The following is a 20,359-nucleotide window of genomic DNA, read 5'->3' on the forward strand; positions in this document are numbered from 1 at the left end:
GTGTTGGCAACAACGATGATCACCGCGCTCGTCGGATCTCGTGGATCGGTTTCTTCGAGACGCAGACGAGTATCATCCGTCCAAGACATCCCTCCACGCCGCCGATAAACTAGACGCTTAGACCCGCAGGTGGATACGAAGCGCGATGAAAATTCGAGAGTAATTACGCGTGTCCATACTTTCGATAAAACTAGTTGGTCGTTTTCAGTCGCTGTTAGTTTAGGTTATCGACATGTAGTTTGTATAAAAATTGAAATTCCCCTAATTGGCGATAAAATTTATTTTCGATAAAAGACAGACAGTATTTTTATATTTATTCTGTGTTATAAAATTGTTCGATTTTGTGACTCACGAATGCGATAAAATTTTTTTTAACGATGTTACGCTCTCTGGCTCTTATTTCATTGACAAGAATGCCGATGATCGGAAAGTCGAACAATGGATTAGAAAATTAAATTTTTCGTCGGTTTTTTAATTTGTAACATATTTTTGGAATAAGCGAAATACGAGATTCTGGAAGTAGCGGTGATCAATAGATCACGTTCCTATCCTCTAAAAGGTTTATCCAAATCTAAGTTAATTCGTAGCAAATATCTACAAACTGATGACATATTTGGCATCGTAAGTTACAATAATGGAACACGTGCAATGGACTCACGTGCAATTGGTCACAATAATATTTCAACACTCCTTGAAACAGGAATGACGTTTTTAAAATTGAACCGAACGAACTTGAACTTTTATCGAAAAGCGAAAGGGATTAGTTTACTAAATAACGCCTAAGGAAAATTTTGAACAAATTTGTATCGTATCTGAGTGTATATTGAAAATGTTAACAACACTCTTGTCAGTTATGTATTGTACGCGCTAAAAATTTCATCGAAATCGGTTGATACGGCAACGCGCAATTGGCGTCGAAAGATGTAAGAATCTTTGGTCTTTATCGCAGTTATCGGCTAGAAGTGGCGAAGAACACGTATATGATTGACGTAGATCTACAAAACGTGTCGTCCAAATTTTCATTACAGGCACGGATAAAAGTAGTTGTAAAAAGAGGCGATCACGAGCAACCGCAACATTTGTCAAAAATTTTTCTTAGGTATCATCTAGCAAACTAATCCTTTTCATTTTTTTATAAAAACTTAAATCGTTTGAAAAAAGGGACATTTCTGACATACCCTTTCTGAAATACTCTTTTGCCAACTAAAGTTCGGAAAGTAACCATGTATCGAAGGTTTTCGTTAATTTGAAATTTATTAGGAAAAACAGAAACTGATTTGACAATGGAACGAAGCAAATTTCAACGTTAAATTGAATTGTAATATTGTCAATAGCGACCTGATTACGAAGTACTGCAGGGTGACGCATATTAAAAGAAACACGACGATCGTTGACTTTCGGGTTTCGTGATCGATACGATCCCTTACGGTGCCTTAAATTTGACCTAGGAGGGGTTATTACTGTTTCGTGTGTAGTTAACCAAATCAGAGTTTTAATCTGATTTGTATGTCTTGGTCATTGATTACGTTCAGACGAATTAGGTCACATGTAAATGAAACTCATAAATCTCTTCTTTCCCTTCGCCGACTCTTTTCCTATTGTTTGTAAGCATATTGTTCGAAATTAACAACGAACACGACATAAATCATTTATCTCGAACCGTGGCTCGTTAAATGCTAATATCACTAAAAATAGTATACCTATATTATCGCAAATAACCGAAATTTATCTGACTCGTATTTAAGTCAGAAGATAAATTGATTTATCGATATATCGCATGATAATACGTATCTGAACTATCTTGCGTCAACCAAAACAGTCGTGTACGTTCCAACGATATCTTTCGTATATTCTCCTAAGAACACGTAAACTAACTCGGATGGCTCACTGAGATTTTAATTAGATGCGCTTTTTCGCATAACATTTCCTCGATAGTGTTAAATAATTACACTTGCCTCTTGGAAATCGATCGACGAATTGTTTTCCTACTTTTCGCTAAGATTCTTTCCTACGAAGCACGAAAAGAAGGAACAAGGGGAATATTAATTGCGAAAACTTTGACAGAGGTCTACAGATGTATGTAAGAGTCACGAGCAATATCTTTCTCTGTCCACCTACTTGCATAGTACAATATATCTAGGACATATTTACGACTGTTTTCTCCGTTGGCAATTGATCAACAGTCTAACGGTTCATTGTATAGCGTACTAACAAATAACTAACGTTTTTCCTTGACACGAGATTTACCTATACATATGCTCGTATACATATATACGTAGGAAGATCTTCGCTGTACGAACGTAGACGACAAGGGAGAAACGATACGCGGCAGCAATCGTTGTGTAGCTTGGTAGTATAATTTCGTAAAAGACGTAAATCGATTTAGACGTCAAACGGGTGGGGTGGTAATGTGTTGCAATTATAGAAATGTACGTGCGCTGATTAAAAATGTCTAAGCCTGTATAACCGCAATTCTGTTTGTTCGTAAAAGAAAAAGATGGTAATTCCGTACGGTTTGTCGTTTTAATTTGAAATTTAGAAACGAATAACTATTACGAACCGATTGATTGATGCCAGTGCGATGCTACTAATGAGATACAAGAGTACGATGGTAATCAAAGAAAATATCGAAACCGGAGATACGTATATGCGTAGGCGATTGTTAGGACGTTGAATGCAACGGTAGAAAAGAAGACGCTGGATCAACGATGACCGATGTAAATATTGTGGAGAAGGCGCGTAACGAATAGATGGACGAATAGCGGATCTATGAATCGATCGAAATATAAAACGAGATTAAAGGAAAGAGGGAAATGTTGGAGAATGTTGTATAGAAGAGAGAAAAATCGCTAACGAGCTGTATCGTTTGATTAAATCAGCTTGCCGAAACTGCAAGGGAAGATGAACACGTGTAGTAGAAGCGAGCCATTTATCGTATTAAAATCTACACAACGACGTCATTTCTGTCTGCATTCTCGTCTAATCGCGGCACCAAGCCATCCCTTCGGCAAGAGCCCTCGGTTTGCATGTATACATACATTCGCAGGCTATTACGGGAACGGCATTTGTATTTCTTTGTGCCGGGAAAAGCGAATAATAGCAGGGACGTGGATTAAGACTGTACGGATAAGATCGTTTCAAGGATCCACTCGAGAGCCAGGACCATTGTCCCGATCGAAACGATCTACTAACCGATCGTCTCCTCCACTCGTCAACCCTCTCTCGTTTCCCTCCCCTGTCACCGTCCCTCCTCCATCCCTTTCTGTCTTTCTGTCCGTCTCTGCCACTCTCTTGCTCTCTCTTGACACCGACTAGCAGCATCGTATCCCTCTGCCTATGGTCTCATCTCAGCCGTGCAGTCACGTCTTCGAGAGAGCAGAACGAAGAAAGACGGAGAGAATCTCAGCTGAGACGAGGAAAGAGAGGCGGCGAAAGTTTAAAGGACAGAAAGAAAGAGAAAAGAAGATAGAGGATAGTGGGCGGGAGTGGCAAGGAGGGAAGAAAGAGGGGAAAGAAGCGAAGAGAGAAAGGAACGTTAAAGGAAATAGCGAAGGTGAAAGAAGGAAAGACGGTACTGCCGGTGGGTCGTTATTTTTGTGCCTGCTTCGTCTTTAATTTCTCCCCTCCTTTTGCGCCACGGCGCGGACGCCGCGCCGCGACGCCGAGCAGAGGAGCTGTGGCTGGTTGGTGTGCGGTTGTCTTAGTTCGTATGCATATCTCAGTGCCTCACATATTGATTCAGGGCGTCATTACGCGTCTTAGCTCGGCCCACTCCCACCATCGCCTAAACCACCCTCCCCCTTCCTCTTCTTCATCCTTCTCTTCATCCTCATCCACCTACTCCGGCAACCTCCACCTTCGCTTCTACCTCCTTCTTCACCTCTAGTCCTCCTGTGGCTCTCCTTCGCCGACACAACCACCCACCTACCCTTGCCCGAACCTTTACCATCCGCGACTCCAAGAATCTTCTTGCGGACCGCTTCTTCCCTCTCTCTCCCTTTCTCTTTCCCTTTCCCTTTCCTTTTCCCGTTCTCTTTCTCTTCCTCTTTCTCTTTCTCTTTCTCCTTCTCTTTCTCTGTCTCTCACTTTCGCACGTAACGACACACAACCTTCCCCATCTCACTCTTCCATTCTTCATCACCTCCCTTCTCCTTTGTATATTTTTTAATCTTCAGCTTTTCCGCGTGCACACGTAATACACGTGTATACATGTTACCAGTTACCACTTTTTCACACGGACGTGTCTGTGTCGCCTGCTCCCGTGCAATGAAGCGCGTGTACAGTGTACACACGTCCGAGCGTAACACGATGTTACAGGTTGTACGATCGATACTCGGATAGTTTCGATCGAAACTGTAACTGTACGAGCTGAGATCTTCGCCACAGTCTAATACGAAGCGTTATCTTTTAACCATCGTATAGCGTGGTTCCTTAAAATTCGCCAAAATGTGAAGCAGATGAAGAAACGTGGAGAAGTTGTACGCGTTTGAATACGCGACGACAATGACTAGAGATAGAAGAAATTAAGGAATACGAGTTCATTTGTTGTACATTTCGTGCAATACAGATCGGAGCTTTTGTCCTATTTCGAGATCTTTATAATCACTGCGACAACCACTATGAAAACCTTGAAGCGCATGCACTGACTTTGCCGAAGTAGTTCGAATCGGTAGCTAATCAGACCAGTGACTACGGTCTGACTTCAGATCTACCGCTTAGTTACAGCATCATGGATTCTTTTAAATAACGGCTAGATATTTCTTAATAATAACAACCATGTATTAGATGTAGTAAATAGATGTGAAACGTGTATAAAGTTTCGGATATACGTACATTATTCTAAGATAATATATATATATATATTATATACTATAAGACTGAAGGTAACAGCGTTTTTGAAATAGTCGATCGTTGTTTGCCCTGTTATTCGTTTGCCGCGTTAATTTACTCTGTTAATAGCACTATTGGTATCAAAGTTTGTACAAACTATGTTACACATAATACCAATTGTTATATAACGATTGAACTAATCGTTTAAACCGATCAAACAGAGTGTTGTTTCAAATGAAAAATATTAACTTCGTATCACCTGTGAACTCAAAGCAATTTATATAATATATTTAACAATTAGTTAATAAAAGCTATTATTTATGTTAATTAAGTATACCTCGTTACTTGGGAGAATGTTTTCTTCTTGTCTTTTAATCTATTCGTTATTTCGCCATTACAATTATCTGTTTGTTGAAAAGAATTAAAATCGAGCGCCCTCTCACTAATTTTTATATAATATTTACGTATATATTTGTATAACAAAAACTATTTATTTTAGCATTGTACGCATCGCACGTGTTACGATTCAATCGTAATATACCGTTTATATTCTTGATGCCCATGGAGCCATCTATCAGAAGTTCCATTAACAAAAAGCTACTCTAGATGTAATTCGAAAAATGTTTAACCAAGTTCTTTACTTTTGCAAATTATAATTTTTAATAGTAAAAGAAATTTATGTTCAGCAGATCTTTTCGATTAATTTGTATTTTTATAGGCTCGATATCTATTTCCGTAGTAAATTGTATTGTAATGATTAGTTGTTATAAAAATAAAATATAGTGGGAAACAAAAATGGGACTATAATAACAAAATAAGAATTAGAACCTAAATACGTATATATGTTAAACGTTGCTGCGATTTGCGAATTATCGACTGATGGTAACGTTATCGCCATAGAATAATTATTTAATATAGTGTTATACTTTCTTCTTTTACTTGCGTATCTTAAATTTCTATTGATATATATGTTATGTAGAATCACGAGATACATAATGATAATATTTTGATTTGCAACAACCAAAGTTGACGCTTTCCCGAACGACTATCTTTTAGTTTTTATAAATATTAATCAAATTGTTTAATCGTCGGTCCTTCTATAACCGATAAACTTTGTTTATGTCTGATTTATATAAAGTTAAACATTTTAAATAATGATCTAGGATCATTGAACCAATTACTAATGATTAATCGTTTAATCGATCAATTAATTCATAGTTAGGGATTGATCAATTTACTTTGCTCTTTTATTCTTTTAATATAAAACATTCAGTGGAATAATGATATTTAGTTATCAAATAATGCCAACATTGTAATATAAAATTTTATTTTTTATATGTACATCGTTCAATTAATGTAAAAATATTATTATTTACGTAATTTCTGCATAGAAAGAAGACAGTTCTGTTTCTAACATCATTACCGATAGAAATTGGATTAAGAAGCTGTTCTTGTTATACGCAATAGACAACATAGATCCATCGATGTAGTTTCAAGCAGACGTTGAAGAATCGCTTCTTTTCACCTATTAGTTATGATAAATCAATAGAATATGACAAACGTGTATTATTAATATAGACTTTCTGAATACAAAACAAGTTACGCAAGATGATTTAAGACCTTTATACTTAAATGTGCTCTATACGATCCTACTACAGATAGGATGAAGGAGACTTTACGATTTAACCTAGACAAAAATCAAACAAGACAAGACTGCGTGAAAAATATGATATAGCATAAACAACGCACATACATACATACATACGTACAACGTACATGTATACATATAGTAATAGTAATATAATAGTTATATAAAAAGAATTTTTTTTTTCATGAAAAAATATAGATTTGTTCGTAAAATTGAGCGAGTCGTTACCGGGTATTACTCAGATTACCGGGAAGCAGGTAGTATTTGAGATCTACAAATAAAGTCGAGGTTACATTACACCTGTACCGATGACCATGTAGAATACTACCAAACAGTTTGGTTGAATAATAATCGAACTCAGTTTTTAAGCTGTCGCGTATATGTTATTTGTCAGTTTTTAATGTCAAAATTATTTTAATTTTATTGCGTTGTTGATCGTACGTACCGCGTCAAACGGATTGCGACTATTCTAACACCATATTTTCTTAGCTCGCACTATAAAAGCATGATCTACACGTTACATTCAATTACATTACAACAATTGAATACTCGATTACTTTCAAGTTCGTTTGTAATTATTTATTTGTAATTAAATATGTTAGGAAGAAATATTGCCGGTACAATGTTACCCATTACAAACACTTTTTCATATATATTGCTTGCATCTATCAGATTATAATTAGTTTCAACAATTGTATCATTTCTCTCCTACGTTTAATATCTATTGGTTGATACGAACTTTTCACAACTGGACATATAAATTTGTACTTTTAATGTATTTAGAGACTGTCTTCGTTTTAATTCTGTATTTTGTTTCCTCTACAGTTGTATACTTTTGCTTCCAACGAAAAAGGGTATGTAATTAACTTGAACACATTGAAGTGATTCACAAGAGGTACAACAACGTTGACTCCGAGGTCTACTTTCGTAAAAATTGTGTTGCTTCCTGTAATTAAAGTAACTGTAACGTAGCTTCCTTGTAACTCGTCTATCATAGTTAACGTTATAAAAGCGGTCATTTTTCGTTTCAGAGCGAAATTTAAGAAATACGCGACCTCGTGAAATAGTGACAGAAACCGGGCACGTGCCAATCTTATTCTATTACGACACGATATCATATTAATTGAACAAGGGAATATTATACAAAGAGTATAATAAACATTCTACAAAAAATTTAACTGGATAAAAGCAAACTTGTATACATTAATAAGATGTTATGCTTTTAAATAACGAGATCATTTTGATAACGAAAACATGTAAAAATTCAAGAGTTCATTTTTATTTCGAAGCGGTGAAATGAAGTTTGTATTCGCAATTATCCAGCGAGATATTTATGACAAGAAGAGGCATATGGCTTTTGTCACAGTGCATTTAAAGGTAGTCCGATAATAAAATATCGTTTTAAAAAATTCAATTTCGACGATATTTTCATTAATTAATTTTGAAAAATTGTCGTGTCCTTATTAAACTTCATTAATAAAACCCGACTAAAATAGTAATAGCAAGGGTAAATCATTACACACACTGTGCGTTACTGATATAAGATTGCAAAATATAACGATATAATGAGATAATTTACTGAAAAATAAGATGTAGCAATTACATATATCAAATAAATGGTCTTTTTCTTGTGTCGTAAAATATTTTTCTGCTCATATATATATATATATATATATATATATATATATATATATAGGTATTGGATAATTATGTTATTATATATCGTCTAAATTATTTTTTAATCTACACAGGATGATATTTGAAAAATTAATATTAAATAGTGTATATCATTTTTCATTTTATTTTTATATATAACATAGAGCGTAAGCAATGAATTTTATCGATGGTGCATATTGAATCCTACCTATTGAATTCTTATTAGATGTCAATACTGTAATGCATTATTAATGACCGAACTATTGAAAAAACAAATAATTATGCATCTAACATGTGATATCTGTCTGTTACCATTTTGGAGTTAGCTTTTCATTAGCTTCACTACATTGTTTACTTATAGCGCTATATAAAATGGATTCAATAAAATCGAAGCTATTTTATAGTATTATACTCGAGTCAATGTATCTTTCGAAGCAATTTTTTTTTTTCGAATTTCTAGCAGTAGACGGATATTTATTAAAATTCGTAAATAGATATTAACGAAAAATATAAGAATTCATGTTCCTTAATCCGTTAATCTTTTTAGCAGAACGTTTTAAAGGACTTGTTCAAATCAATATTACAGGCTATACGTATAAACGTATATAGTAAAATATTAGTAAGGATAGTTAATGAGTGTAATTTATACATGCACGACAATCAGTGTAGTTAAAGCGAAATATGCATATGAGACGGAAAAAAGGGAAAAAATTAAACGACTGGAATATTCATTAATTATTTATACGTATGTGGATGTTATGTAGTCAGACATTGAAAGGAGAATCATCTTTTATGTAGAAAAATGTATAGTTTCGTGGCTTGATTCATATTTTCTTTGTAGGTAGACGATAATATCCTGTTATGGCATAATATTTTTATCTCCGTTTCTATAATTAAACTCTTTATTTTCATGGATAAATGACTAAAAGAATATGTAAATTTTTTAAATTACCTTGTTGAAAGTTGTTTTTATGATACTACGCAAATATATAAATCTCTTACACAAAAAGTTGATTACAGCTTGTATCTTAATTCAATATTTTTTACACTTCTTATAATCAATGTCTTGTACAATAGAAATAATTTACATCCTGAATCCTTGTTTTCTGACATGCTATAGAATAAATTGTATTTTTATTTTGTTAATTTATCTTAGAATATTCATATGTTTTGACGCTTTTTCCTCAGTTCGGAGTTTTCAATAGATAATTTACAAACAAGATAATTACAAGTACCATTTATTTACGTGAATCAATTTACATGAAAATTTCTATAATATTGCTTGTAAGTGGATGCTGGACTTCTCATATATAGGTACGTATATCATATATACGTCTCATATATAGGTATCAATATGTACAGAAAATGTTATATCATATCATTTATTCTTCAACTAGATATAAATTGCTTACTAAAATTAATTATTATTTCTTGCATTATACTTTATTATATTATTCAGTCATATTTTCGAAAATATTTTTCTGCATTCTTTTATCACAGAAATGGAAAGAATTCAGAAGAATTTATAGTTTTGGGAAAACATTATAAATTTTTTCTTGCAAAAGCATATCGTATATCACTAAACTAAAGAGTTTTTACGCAAAACCATTTATGCGAAATTTCTGACCTTTCAAAAATACTTTTGCACGACTTCTGTTTTTGGAACTATAAATAAAATAAAAAGTGGTAGATAAAATTAAAGTATTTTAGAAAAGAAACTTTGTTGGTTTCGTTTATCTTCTTTGCATGAAAACGCCACGAGGATTTTAAGGCCGCTAGCCTTTCTCGCAAGTAGGACAGTTATGCTTTTAAACGTGTGTAAATCCCGTAGCTGTAGCGAATTCACGTGTAAAGCATAAAAAAGAGAGACAAAGAAAGTACGCTAGAATGTTAAATGTTCTATTTTGTTCTATTAGAATACTAGTTATTTTCGAGAAAAAATATTTTATCCTATTAGGTATGGTATTCAGACTGTTACACTTGACACTGATACAATTAACGCTGTTTCGTGTAACGCTGTTTGAGGCTTCCGGGAAACGGCCGTGTCCAGAAAGGAAAGAATCCCGATGTTTCGATAACAATGCAGTTGAGTTCATCAGGGTGTCGCACCGATACTGATACTGATACTGATACATATTAATATTAATATCGCAGAAAATTTCATACAGGTAAGAAATAGTACAAAATTTATCAAACGATATACGATGCACATACGCAGGCACAGAGCGAAGATAAGTTTTATGCTTTGTTCTAAGAACAGTCATGCGTCATCGGAAAAAGAAACATCGTGCCTAATAACGTTACGTTATTATATATTCAATGGAATTGTTCGAAGAAAATGTGCATTTATAAAATATTCCTATACTGGTTACGCCATACTGGTCACGGAAATCAGGACGTATTAAAACTTGTTCATATTTTATTTATAAAAGTCGAATATAATATAAATTATAAATTCGTTTCACAGTTTTAGTGAAAAATCGAAGTGCTCGGATTGTTGCAAACTCGGGATACTAGGGATATCTACTCCTACCATTACTGTGTATCCCCATGAGAAGCAATTGGTTTTTTCGTAAGCGAAGGAACGTGTGATCGAGAGGAACGAAGGGAAAGTTGTGGCCGTGCTGGACAGTCACCGCCAACCAGCTCGTGAGATTCGACGCGGGATGCTACGAAACAAGGTGAGCGGGTTACGAGTGTATTGTATATGCATTTTGCCGATCCAGTGTCGCGAGCCGATGCAATTTTCTACCAAACGAGCTCGACTCCAGTTCCTTTTAATTCGTCGCTAGCTTCACAGCCAGACGAAAATTCGCTCAAGGCGTCACATTCCTTGCGAACTGACCTCAGCGGCTTTCGACACTATCTCACGTTCCGCGTACGCTGGATACCATTGGATCGACTGGAGCCGCTGGATCGGCGTATCGTGATCGATGGTTAGGTCGTGAACGACTATGGATGTCAGTGCAAGCGAGTCTTATATTTTCCCTCATTAGAAGAAATCAAAAACTCGTCGCGCGAGTAACTAAAACGGTAAATACCGGACTGCATCCTGTACCAGGTTGGTGACGATACTCTCGAATACTGATTGTGCTTGTGGAAAAGTGGCATGTTGTGAATGATCCGAAATTCTACTGAGATACCGAGACGTTTTGTTCGAGAAGCGAATATATCTTGAAATTCAAATTTTTCTCCAAAAGGTGAATATATCTTAAAATTCGAATTTTCTCAATCGATTAAGCGTTTCTTCCGTTTTATATCGTTTCCTGAAATGCGCATAGTATCGTCAATTTATTGCGCCAATAAGATATTATGCCTGTTTCTCAAGGCTTTACACGCGAGAGCGACGTATTTAAATTAGACAAAAAATTAAACGACGGTTATTTGCTGCTGTATGAGTATAGACTTTGCTACATAAGATGTTGTCAGACTAATGAAAAAGTGTTTTTACGCAATTTTAAATTCATGTCAGCGTTTACGATACGAAAGCAAGTACGAGATGTAATAGAATTATTTATCCCAACTATAATAATTGAGTGTAAAAAGAATGTTACATTACTTGAAGATCGAATATACCGTAAGATGTTTCCGGAGTATATTCTTAGAAGAAATACTATAATAAAAGAAATACTATATCTGGCATTATAAATATTTTAAGATTCAGCATGCTTATTAAAGAAGCGTGTACGATGATAAGGCGTGTAATTAGTAACTAATGTGGTGTGAAATTCCAGTTATAACAATGTCAAAGAGTTACTATAGAATCGTTGACAAATATAAGTCTGCAACGGACAGCTTACGATTTCGATCACGTTATATCACCGACAAATTGATTCGATCTATCGCTAAATGTAAGAATTTATAGAGCATATAATATCTTCTGTTGTTGCTAAATCAATGTTTCCTTATCGAAAAGATAGTCATCCTATCTAATTAAGCAACGCGATGTAGAAAATGTGCTGAATCAATAATATAGAATTGAAAACAAGAAACGTCACGCGACGGAGGAAAGACGAATCTCTTTTTTAAACGGAAGCGTATGCAGGTAACTCTAAAAAATTTGGAACAAAGATTCGATGTTCAACAGGGTCAGGGTCCAGTTACGATCGCATTTAAGTTATGTCAATACTCTCAGATGTAGGATAGACAAAGACTTTCTCTCAGCGCTTTCTCTGATCCGTAATTTACTATCAAAGAAATACGTGCGTCGCGGTATACTCGGTTATCCAAATCCTATGAAAATTTATGCTCGTAAAACATCGTGGTCACTATTGCATACTGCTCGAACCTGCTATGTATATTATGAAACGTTGATCCAAACATTAAATTACACGTTTATTCGTTCAGCTATATGGATAGTAACTCGCAAGAGTAACAAACGCGTATCACCTCGTTCATCTATTCCTTTTCGATATATGTTTTACGCGATACAATATTCAATCAGCATCGATAAAGAAAATAATCTTACAAATCGCGATATGTTCCACAGAAAAATGCCTGCGATAAAACTCTTCGGCAGAACATGGCTAGCTGCGAGCGACGACCTTGTTTATCCGGGTATCTTTGAAATTTTCATTCGATCCATTTGGTAAGTAGTTCATCTTCTTTCAGTTTCAACGCTAGAATCTTGAGAATTTCATCCTACGTGGAACATTGCTAGAGATTGCATAGACTCCACATAGTCTTTAAAGCTTCAATTGATCGACGTATTTTACTTAAAATATCATACATTGTAAATCGATGCCAACATGCAAAGAAATAATGGTTTTAAATGATTAAAAGTACAGTAAACAGGGTCATAACATTGCTCTCGAGGCATGGCGTTAAATTTAATAATCTTATATCACGCCTCGAAAATAAAATGTATAACGTATAAGTTCAGCTTTTGAAATCTTTTATCGAGTTGTTTCAAAATCTCGTTGATTAAGAATCAATGAAACATATAAATATGTATTTTCTTCTCTCCTTCGTGCAAATTCAAATTTATACGCAATGATATGACTTTTTAAGAATTATACACATGAAATTTGCGTAACGCGATATCTTACAATAGCACAGCTGTGCGGAAAAAATAATAAGGTGTATTGGAAAAAATAATATGTAAAAATAGCGAAATAACAAAAATGTGGAGAGTAGGAATAATCAAACTAACGACATTCAGAATTTTAATATCAGATAATTTAGCTTAAGTTTTGACGTGTACCCTTGGCAGAAATGACGATCTAACAGTTCTATTCCACCGAAGCATAAGGAACCGATCCTTTCTATATTTACACATTTTACTCGATTACCTTCTTATTCTGTGTTTATGCAAATTTTACGATTATAGAATTTTGACGAACTGGAGACTCGCAAGTCACCCATAGTACGTGTTTATAGAGCTATGGTTAGTCGGTTAAATAATATGTGTATCTACACATATAACATTATTTAAACCTTCTCGATTATTCCAGGAAGATGACGAAAATGTACGTAATACATTGTACATAGGTAGAATTATCCAAGAAATAGTTTCATGTTTTGTAAATAACTAATCGTCTCTCGTTTTTATTCGTATTTTGATTTTATACATTCTATATTAAATTATAGACTTTATATTAAATAGAACTAATTAAGGATAATATAATCATATTTCTTATTTGTTGAAATAAATTATGGTATTTTACATGTCACTAATACATAGTAAAATTCCTTTTAAAACTTCTTGCAGAATGGTTAAATCAATGGATCACGTTTACGAATAATAAAAAAACGGCTTAACTACATACATTGTGAGATGTTTAGAAACAGAAACAGAACTTCTCTCAAATCTTTACTTTCACATGTCGCATATCGTTCACAGATCGTTGAAAAATTTGAAAATGAATCGTATGTACATTAAGTATGCTACAAATATAAAAGATAGTGTTTGCTAGTAACATGCGCATAAGTAAGATGCCCTTTCTTAATTTCGCTATCAGATTTTGTACCTAAACCTTTATCTTCAGAATGATTTTCACTATTTGACTATTTGACTATAATAAAAGATACGAGAACGCGGGTATCCGGAACGTTACAAATCTTCGGGTTCCTAATCCGATGCCGAGTAAAATTCCCAACAATTCCCGATAATTATCCTTAATTAACATCCCTAAATAATTATCCTTACCGTTAAGAAGAGTTTCTTTGTTTATTAAACGAATCTGAATAAATCTTAATTCTTACGTAATTAACTCTGTTCACAGGTTATCCCTAATTGTAACCGTTTGTGTCAGATATTACGAGCATACATGGAGTTGTCAGTTAGGCGGAGAGTTAGTTCGCGTGTATCTCTTAGGAGAGGTTGCATTTCTTGTCGTGTCTATACTTTTCATGCTCATCATTATAAGACTGAGCGCAAAAGGATCTATCATGGAAACGCACGCTCGTAAATACGTTGAACCATTCTTGACAGTTAAGTAAGTAGACGTTTGAAAATTATACTGCAATTTACATATCGTTGACGAACAACGCCATTCATTATAAAATACCGCTGAAATAAAACAATGTTCTTCGTTCTGACATGCATCGCTTCACGAACTACTTTATACTTTTATCATTCCTATTATTAATTTTCTAATTGCAAGTACAAACTTCAACTACTATCATCGATCATAAACGGCGCCATTTATCCATAATTATGTATAGGCAATTAACGAATTACTATATAAAATGAATTCCATTTGCCATGTCTATTGACGTCAACTCTTTTCACTTTTTAGTACTGATGCATCATACTTTATTAACGTACACTAGTAACAATTGATAGGTACTGTAATATACACCATTTCTGAATGTTACAATGCGAGATTATCATCACATATAATTTATTATCGCGATAAGATTATTTTTGATAGGTTCGTTGCTTGTAGCAATTCGATAAAACTTGACTGTAATATCTTAGCGCGAAGATATAAAATTTGCACGTGTTGTAGAGATCTCAACGTTATTCCAGAAATTCTAAATCCAACTTCAAATTAATACGAATAGTATAAAGTTTTATCGCGCAAATAATCTTAATAATTAGTGAATCTTTTACTTGCCGCTAAATTCAAAAGGCAGATGTTCTAATATGCAGGATGTTTTATAAAGAATTATACAATTGAATAGGAAATACGATTCTACGAATAACATTTTTCCACTCGTAATTTTCTTTTATTCGGTGTTCAAACCTTTTTCTTTTTTTTTTTTTTTTTACAAAGAATCTTTTCTGCGGGCAGTCGAGTTTGACAAATTTTCGTAACTCTTGACCCATTAACAAGTACAATACATCTCCTATAACGGTTCAGTCGTTTACAAAGTATCGATGAGTACTATCATTTCGAACTGAATTTTCTTACAAAGTAGCTTTCAAATGCAAAACTTTCATTCTACGTTTTCAATTCATCTTTGTTGGTAAAACAATTTTCTGATCGGTATTGTATCATTCGTCTTGAGACACCTTGTATACGCGTAAAAAAATTCTGCAAGAGCGCGTTCTTCCCAAAATTGATGTCCCTTATCTAAAATTATAATAAAGATATTATTATGATTTTACAGAATATTGTTCCTCCTGCCTGAGATATCATGGAATATTTTAGGAAGTTTATGGTTGTTTGGATCAAACGTCAAATGTACTTATGAACATTACACGATCATGATAACCCAGGCGTTAGTGTTCTTCGACTGGATTCTTATAGGTCTAACCATTTTCGGCTTGGCATTGATCTTTGATCCATTAGGCTTATTAAGTAACAAACATTTAGAAAGTTCTGTCGAATATGGCAAACTCTCAAGGAACTGGCAACGGAGATTCAAGTTTCTCTGGTGGATGAGAAAAGACGAGAACGCTAACGAGACTTTTCAACAAGTTGCTGGTGAGACATAGGTACGACTGGCCTAAAAAAGGTTCTGTCGTGATTGAAATCGAAACCGTCATTTCTTCGTCATATATTTTTTAAAAGAAAGCTTTCAACGCCGGAAAAAAGATTAAACTAAACGAACGGAGATTTGGCCTAAACTTGTATCAACTTGTAATACATAAAAGTAAAAAGTCAAGACAAGAGCTACACCAAATGGAAGAGGATAGAAGGTCGTTGATTAGTGTAAATATTGGCGATAATTTTTTGTACACATTGATAAAATACGTACTTTGTATATATAAATAGTTTCCTAACAGAGATTTTGAACTCCTATCTACACACATAACATATATATATATCAGTAGTTAAACTTCTACGTACACATCCTTACGAACTGGTGTGAAAAAGTAAAATCTGCTTGTGCCTTATGGCATGTAATGAATTATATATATATAACGAATTAAACGTGACAACTGCAGGATAGTAAAAATAATTTGATGTACCGTGCGCAACGCACACGTTTCGTGTGTCACGATATTTGCAATTCGCGGCGTTGATCTCTTTCTGTTTATGCTGAACTTTTGAAAGGCAGAACTTTTTTCCGGAGGGTAAATGTGCATAAATAAATGCCTACAATGTACGTCTTAGTATATGTATAGAAATTAAATATTCTCTGTTTTACTAAACAATTATAGCTATTGATAGAAAGAAATATCTATAATCTTTGTAGAATCTAACACAGTTTGTCAGCATTTCCTTTCGTCGTGATTCTGTTACTGACAATATTACAAACTTGTAAATACAGTAAACAACGTAATTCTTTAACATTATCGCACACCTCTCCGTACCAAACTATCTATCTTTGACTATATTTGCCATTTAACGCTTCACCAAACATCTAACACATTTTACATTTTTTTTTATAGACTATATTTGCAACAAGATTTTCAATCTTATATTTATCGTCTGTCATAGGGGTAATTTTGACATGATAAAGAAATTATTGCTTTTTTTATAGGTTTGCTAAGCTCTCTGTACCAGGGAACAGATTTAGTTCCTTCAGATATTATCGCAGGATGTATCCTGCTAAGAATTCGGCAAAAGCGAGAAACTCGTGAATTGCGCCGGTTAAATATTCTTCCTGCTCCAAAATATACTTCCGGTATATATTTTAATTATTATAATTCTCCTCCAAAATTTTCTAACATTTTTTCTAATTTTAATTCGCGGGAATTCATGTAACTAAAGAGTTAATTATATTCTTTCGAAACTCTACAAATAATATGAACGATCTTAACGTTATTGTTCTAGATGCAACTGTAATTTTTAGAAATGTACCAAGTTGGATGTCTTTAGAGAACGCGGCTTACTATATAAAACTCTCATTAGCTGCTTACGGATGGTTATTTGTTATGTACTTGCATATATGCACCGGGTGTTTCCATATTCTGCCGAATTTGACTTGTTGCACCTGTTTTCGGTAAGTAGGAAATCAACTAGGAGAATATTAAATAAAATAGAAGAAGAATAGACTCAAATTTGAAATACGATTCAGTAAAATATTATTTTAAATAATATATTGCGATATAGAAACGATATTATAGCGCGCTTTAAGAAAAGAAAAAAAGTATAAAACGTGTACTACTTTAACTAATATTATGAGACCCTATGTTGATCAATTCATTGTAACTACAGAACAAAACGTATTCCAATTATTGGCGACAATTGTTGCTACTGTTATTTAGCCGGAATGAAAACTTTATCAGATTTATCAACGGATGACATCCTGTATGCGTCATTTAAAAACTATTTATGCGAGGTTGGTATTAAGGAAGAGTATTATATATTTATATATTCAATAAAGAAACAGCTTTTTTAATCGTTTTTATAAAATACTTTTAGATACCGTTCTGTGTAATAGCAGATCAGAAAAAAAATAACATTGTCATTATTGTACGGGGTAGTCTCTCGATGCGTGATTTGATAACTGATTTTGCCGCAGGTTCTAATGTTTTTGTATGCGAAGGTGTTCCATCAAACAGCCATGTAAGTATCTTAAGTCCAATATGAAACTAACAATAAGAATAGCTTTAATCGTACTATTTACAAAGAAAATTGTACGCTGAGTTTAAGTTATGTTTCCTTTTAAATTATTCATAATCGTCAAATGTTACGTGTATAGGCACACAGTGGCATGATAACGGGTGCTAGGCTGATTTTGAAGAAATTAGATGATAACAAGGTTTTAGAACGAGCATTCAATACGTATCCTCATTACGATTTGGTTATTACAGGTAAATAGAAATGCTATATGTGCGCTAGAAAATGTTGCTTATAGGTTTACACGTATTAGTCTCTATAATATTTAAATGTTTTCAATTTTATGTTACGAATACTTTTTTTGTCTTACTCTTCTCGGTCGCACGATAAAATGTTTGTTGACATGAGAAACGATAAATTGAAAACAATCGTATTTTCGAGGTATCAAATATTCCAATTATGTAGACAAAATGTTAGAATGATATATGCATTGTACATTACGAGATTATTAAATTACGTACAAAATAAATAAAAAAGGAAGGATTTTCGCGTATAGATAGCAAATGACTCGCGATTTACTTATTTGTATCTTTCTCGTTAGTCATCTTAGAGGCATACATGGTCATTCTTTGAACGATTACGAAACAATTTATTTCAATTAGAAAGATATAATTTCTTAAAAATGCCATCATGCCAAAATAATAGATACTTTTTAAGTATTTAACAAATAATTTAAAACGAAATTTAGAGACATCTAATTTTACTGATAAAGTTTTATCTATATGTTTAAGACAATCTTTTAACAATTTCATGTAAGACAATATGTGCAGGTCACAGTCTAGGTGCTGGTATAGGTATTCTGTTAGGATTTTTACTACGTCCACGATATCCATCACTGAAAGTCTATGGATTTTCCACGCCAGGTACGGATTCTTCAGAAACTTTGATTCTTCCTCTTTATATGGTTAATTTTTCTAATTAATAATAATTATTATTAAAGAACCTTTACTAAGAAAATCTTTTTGTTTAGCGGGTCTTCTCTCAAGGGATCTTGCCAGAGTAACGGAGGAATTCGTTTTCACAGTAGGCATTGGAGATGACTTAGTAATGAGGCTGAGTGTTGATAGCATAGAAAATCTTCGAACGTCTTTGCTTATGGCACTTCGTGTTTGCCCATTACCTAAGGTGCGATCTTTATCCTATTTCGAATATTTTAGACTCTGACATGTCTATTTTAGCGTATACTATCTGAAATATTTTAAATTTTATTTCTTTAATATTATTGTTGCAGTATAGAGTAGTATTAAACGGATTAGGTTACATTTTATTCGGCATTCCTGAGAAAGACCTTGAAAATATATGGAATGCCTATAATATGATTACCACTGTATCGGGAGAAACACCTTTACTTAACGACCGAGATATAAATACAGTAGAGGTATATACTTACATACGTGACCATATAATTTAAATTATTCATTTCCTCGTTTATCCACGTATAAAACCTAATTTGCGTTATAATACTATATTCTAAAAAGAAAAAAAAATGATTTATATTATAGGAAAGTAGGATTTACGAACGAGATATTTCAAAACGGAGATATTCTAAAGTAAAATTATACATAGGTGGTAGAATACTTCACATAACCAAATGTAAACCCGAACAATCAAAAAACAGGTTTGTTACTTATTTCATATTTTACCTATTATTTATTTTCTCCATGCACATTTATTTATAATACTAGTACTTATCTATTGAGTTTATGCAAAGTTGAAGAATATTTTCGAAGCGCCGAATAATTAACTGCATATTACATTTTCTCTTGCAGCAAGAATCAAAATAAGAAAGAAAAGAAATTCGAGATGCGATGGGCACAACCAGAAGAATTTACGGAATTAGTTGTGATGCCACGGATGTTATTGGATCATTTACCAGAATGTATGGACAAAACTCTGACCACCTTGTTAGAACAACAAAAAGACTAGCTATAATAGTTTAATCCTTGACATAAGTAATAAAAAATGAATTGGTTTGTAATTACATTATATCGTTAGTAAAATCGTGCAATTTTCCGAATAGCACGGGGCGTAGTTTTAAATTTGAATATTTCCTGACTTAAACTGAGGATATAATATAACATAATGCATAACATAAAACATGTATAAGACGCAACACCGAAAGATCGAATGACAAATGTAACAACCTACATTTTAAAAACGTCTACAAAATGTTCGTAGAAGAAATGAAAATTGCTTTCGATCAGTTATGTTCACTTCATTATGATAAATTATAATCGTTTAATATGGTGATTATACATATGGTGCA

The 20,359-nt window shown here is 33.6% G+C and overlaps 1 protein-coding gene and 1 long non-coding RNA gene across 5 annotated transcripts; one reads left to right on the plus strand and one right to left on the minus strand.

Annotated features, from left to right (window-relative positions):
• The first annotated feature begins 10,681 nt into the window (after positions 1–10,681).
• LOC117158022 (diacylglycerol lipase-beta) lies at positions 10,682–20,074 on the plus strand. 4 transcript variants are annotated; one of them, XM_033336482.2, is made up of 15 exons: positions 10,682–10,815; positions 10,927–11,334; positions 12,624–12,722; positions 14,359–14,571; positions 15,692–16,008; positions 17,012–17,155; positions 17,305–17,473; positions 17,689–17,812; positions 17,896–18,039; positions 18,176–18,287; positions 18,864–18,956; positions 19,064–19,218; positions 19,325–19,471; positions 19,596–19,711; positions 19,863–20,074. In XM_033336482.2, exons 3-15 carry the CDS (start codon positions 12,628–12,630, stop codon positions 20,017–20,019), a joined length of 1,986 nt encoding a protein of 661 aa, XP_033192373.1. In that variant the 5' UTR covers positions 10,682–10,815; positions 10,927–11,334; positions 12,624–12,627; the 3' UTR covers positions 20,020–20,074. The 4 variants fall into 4 exon arrangements, with proteins under 4 accessions (XP_033192373.1, XP_033192375.1, XP_076475267.1 ...); XM_033336484.2 differs by lacking the exon at positions 10,927–11,334 and having other exon boundaries at positions 10,702–10,815; XM_076619152.1 differs by lacking the exon at positions 10,682–10,815 and having other exon boundaries at positions 10,834–11,334.
• Positions 17,848–19,617, minus strand: LOC143302802 (uncharacterized). The gene is made up of 2 exons (XR_013058598.1): positions 19,484–19,617; positions 17,848–19,281 (listed from the first exon to the last, which is right to left on the minus strand). It is a non-coding gene; the product is annotated as an uncharacterized LOC143302802 (long non-coding RNA).
• Positions 20,075–20,359: the final 285 nt, after the last annotated feature.

The sequence above is a fragment of the Bombus vancouverensis genome, chromosome 6 (genome assembly GCF_051014615.1).
Source record: "Bombus vancouverensis nearcticus chromosome 6, iyBomVanc1_principal, whole genome shotgun sequence".
Lineage (NCBI taxonomy): Eukaryota > Metazoa > Arthropoda > Insecta > Hymenoptera > Apidae > Bombus > Bombus vancouverensis.

Excerpts from the sequence above, each read along its gene's own strand:
- LOC117158022 (XM_033336481.2), top strand. The coding sequence starts at position 12,550 with ATGTTTTACGCGATACAATATTCAATCAGCATCGATAAAGAAAATAAT. Across the intron at positions 19,219-19,324 it reads GTGTTTGCCCATTACCTAAG|TATAGAGTAGTATTAAACGG; the intron begins GTGCGATCTTTA and ends TTATTGTTGCAG. Across the intron at positions 19,472-19,595 it reads GAGATATAAATACAGTAGAG|GAAAGTAGGATTTACGAACG; the intron begins GTATATACTTAC and ends TTTATATTATAG.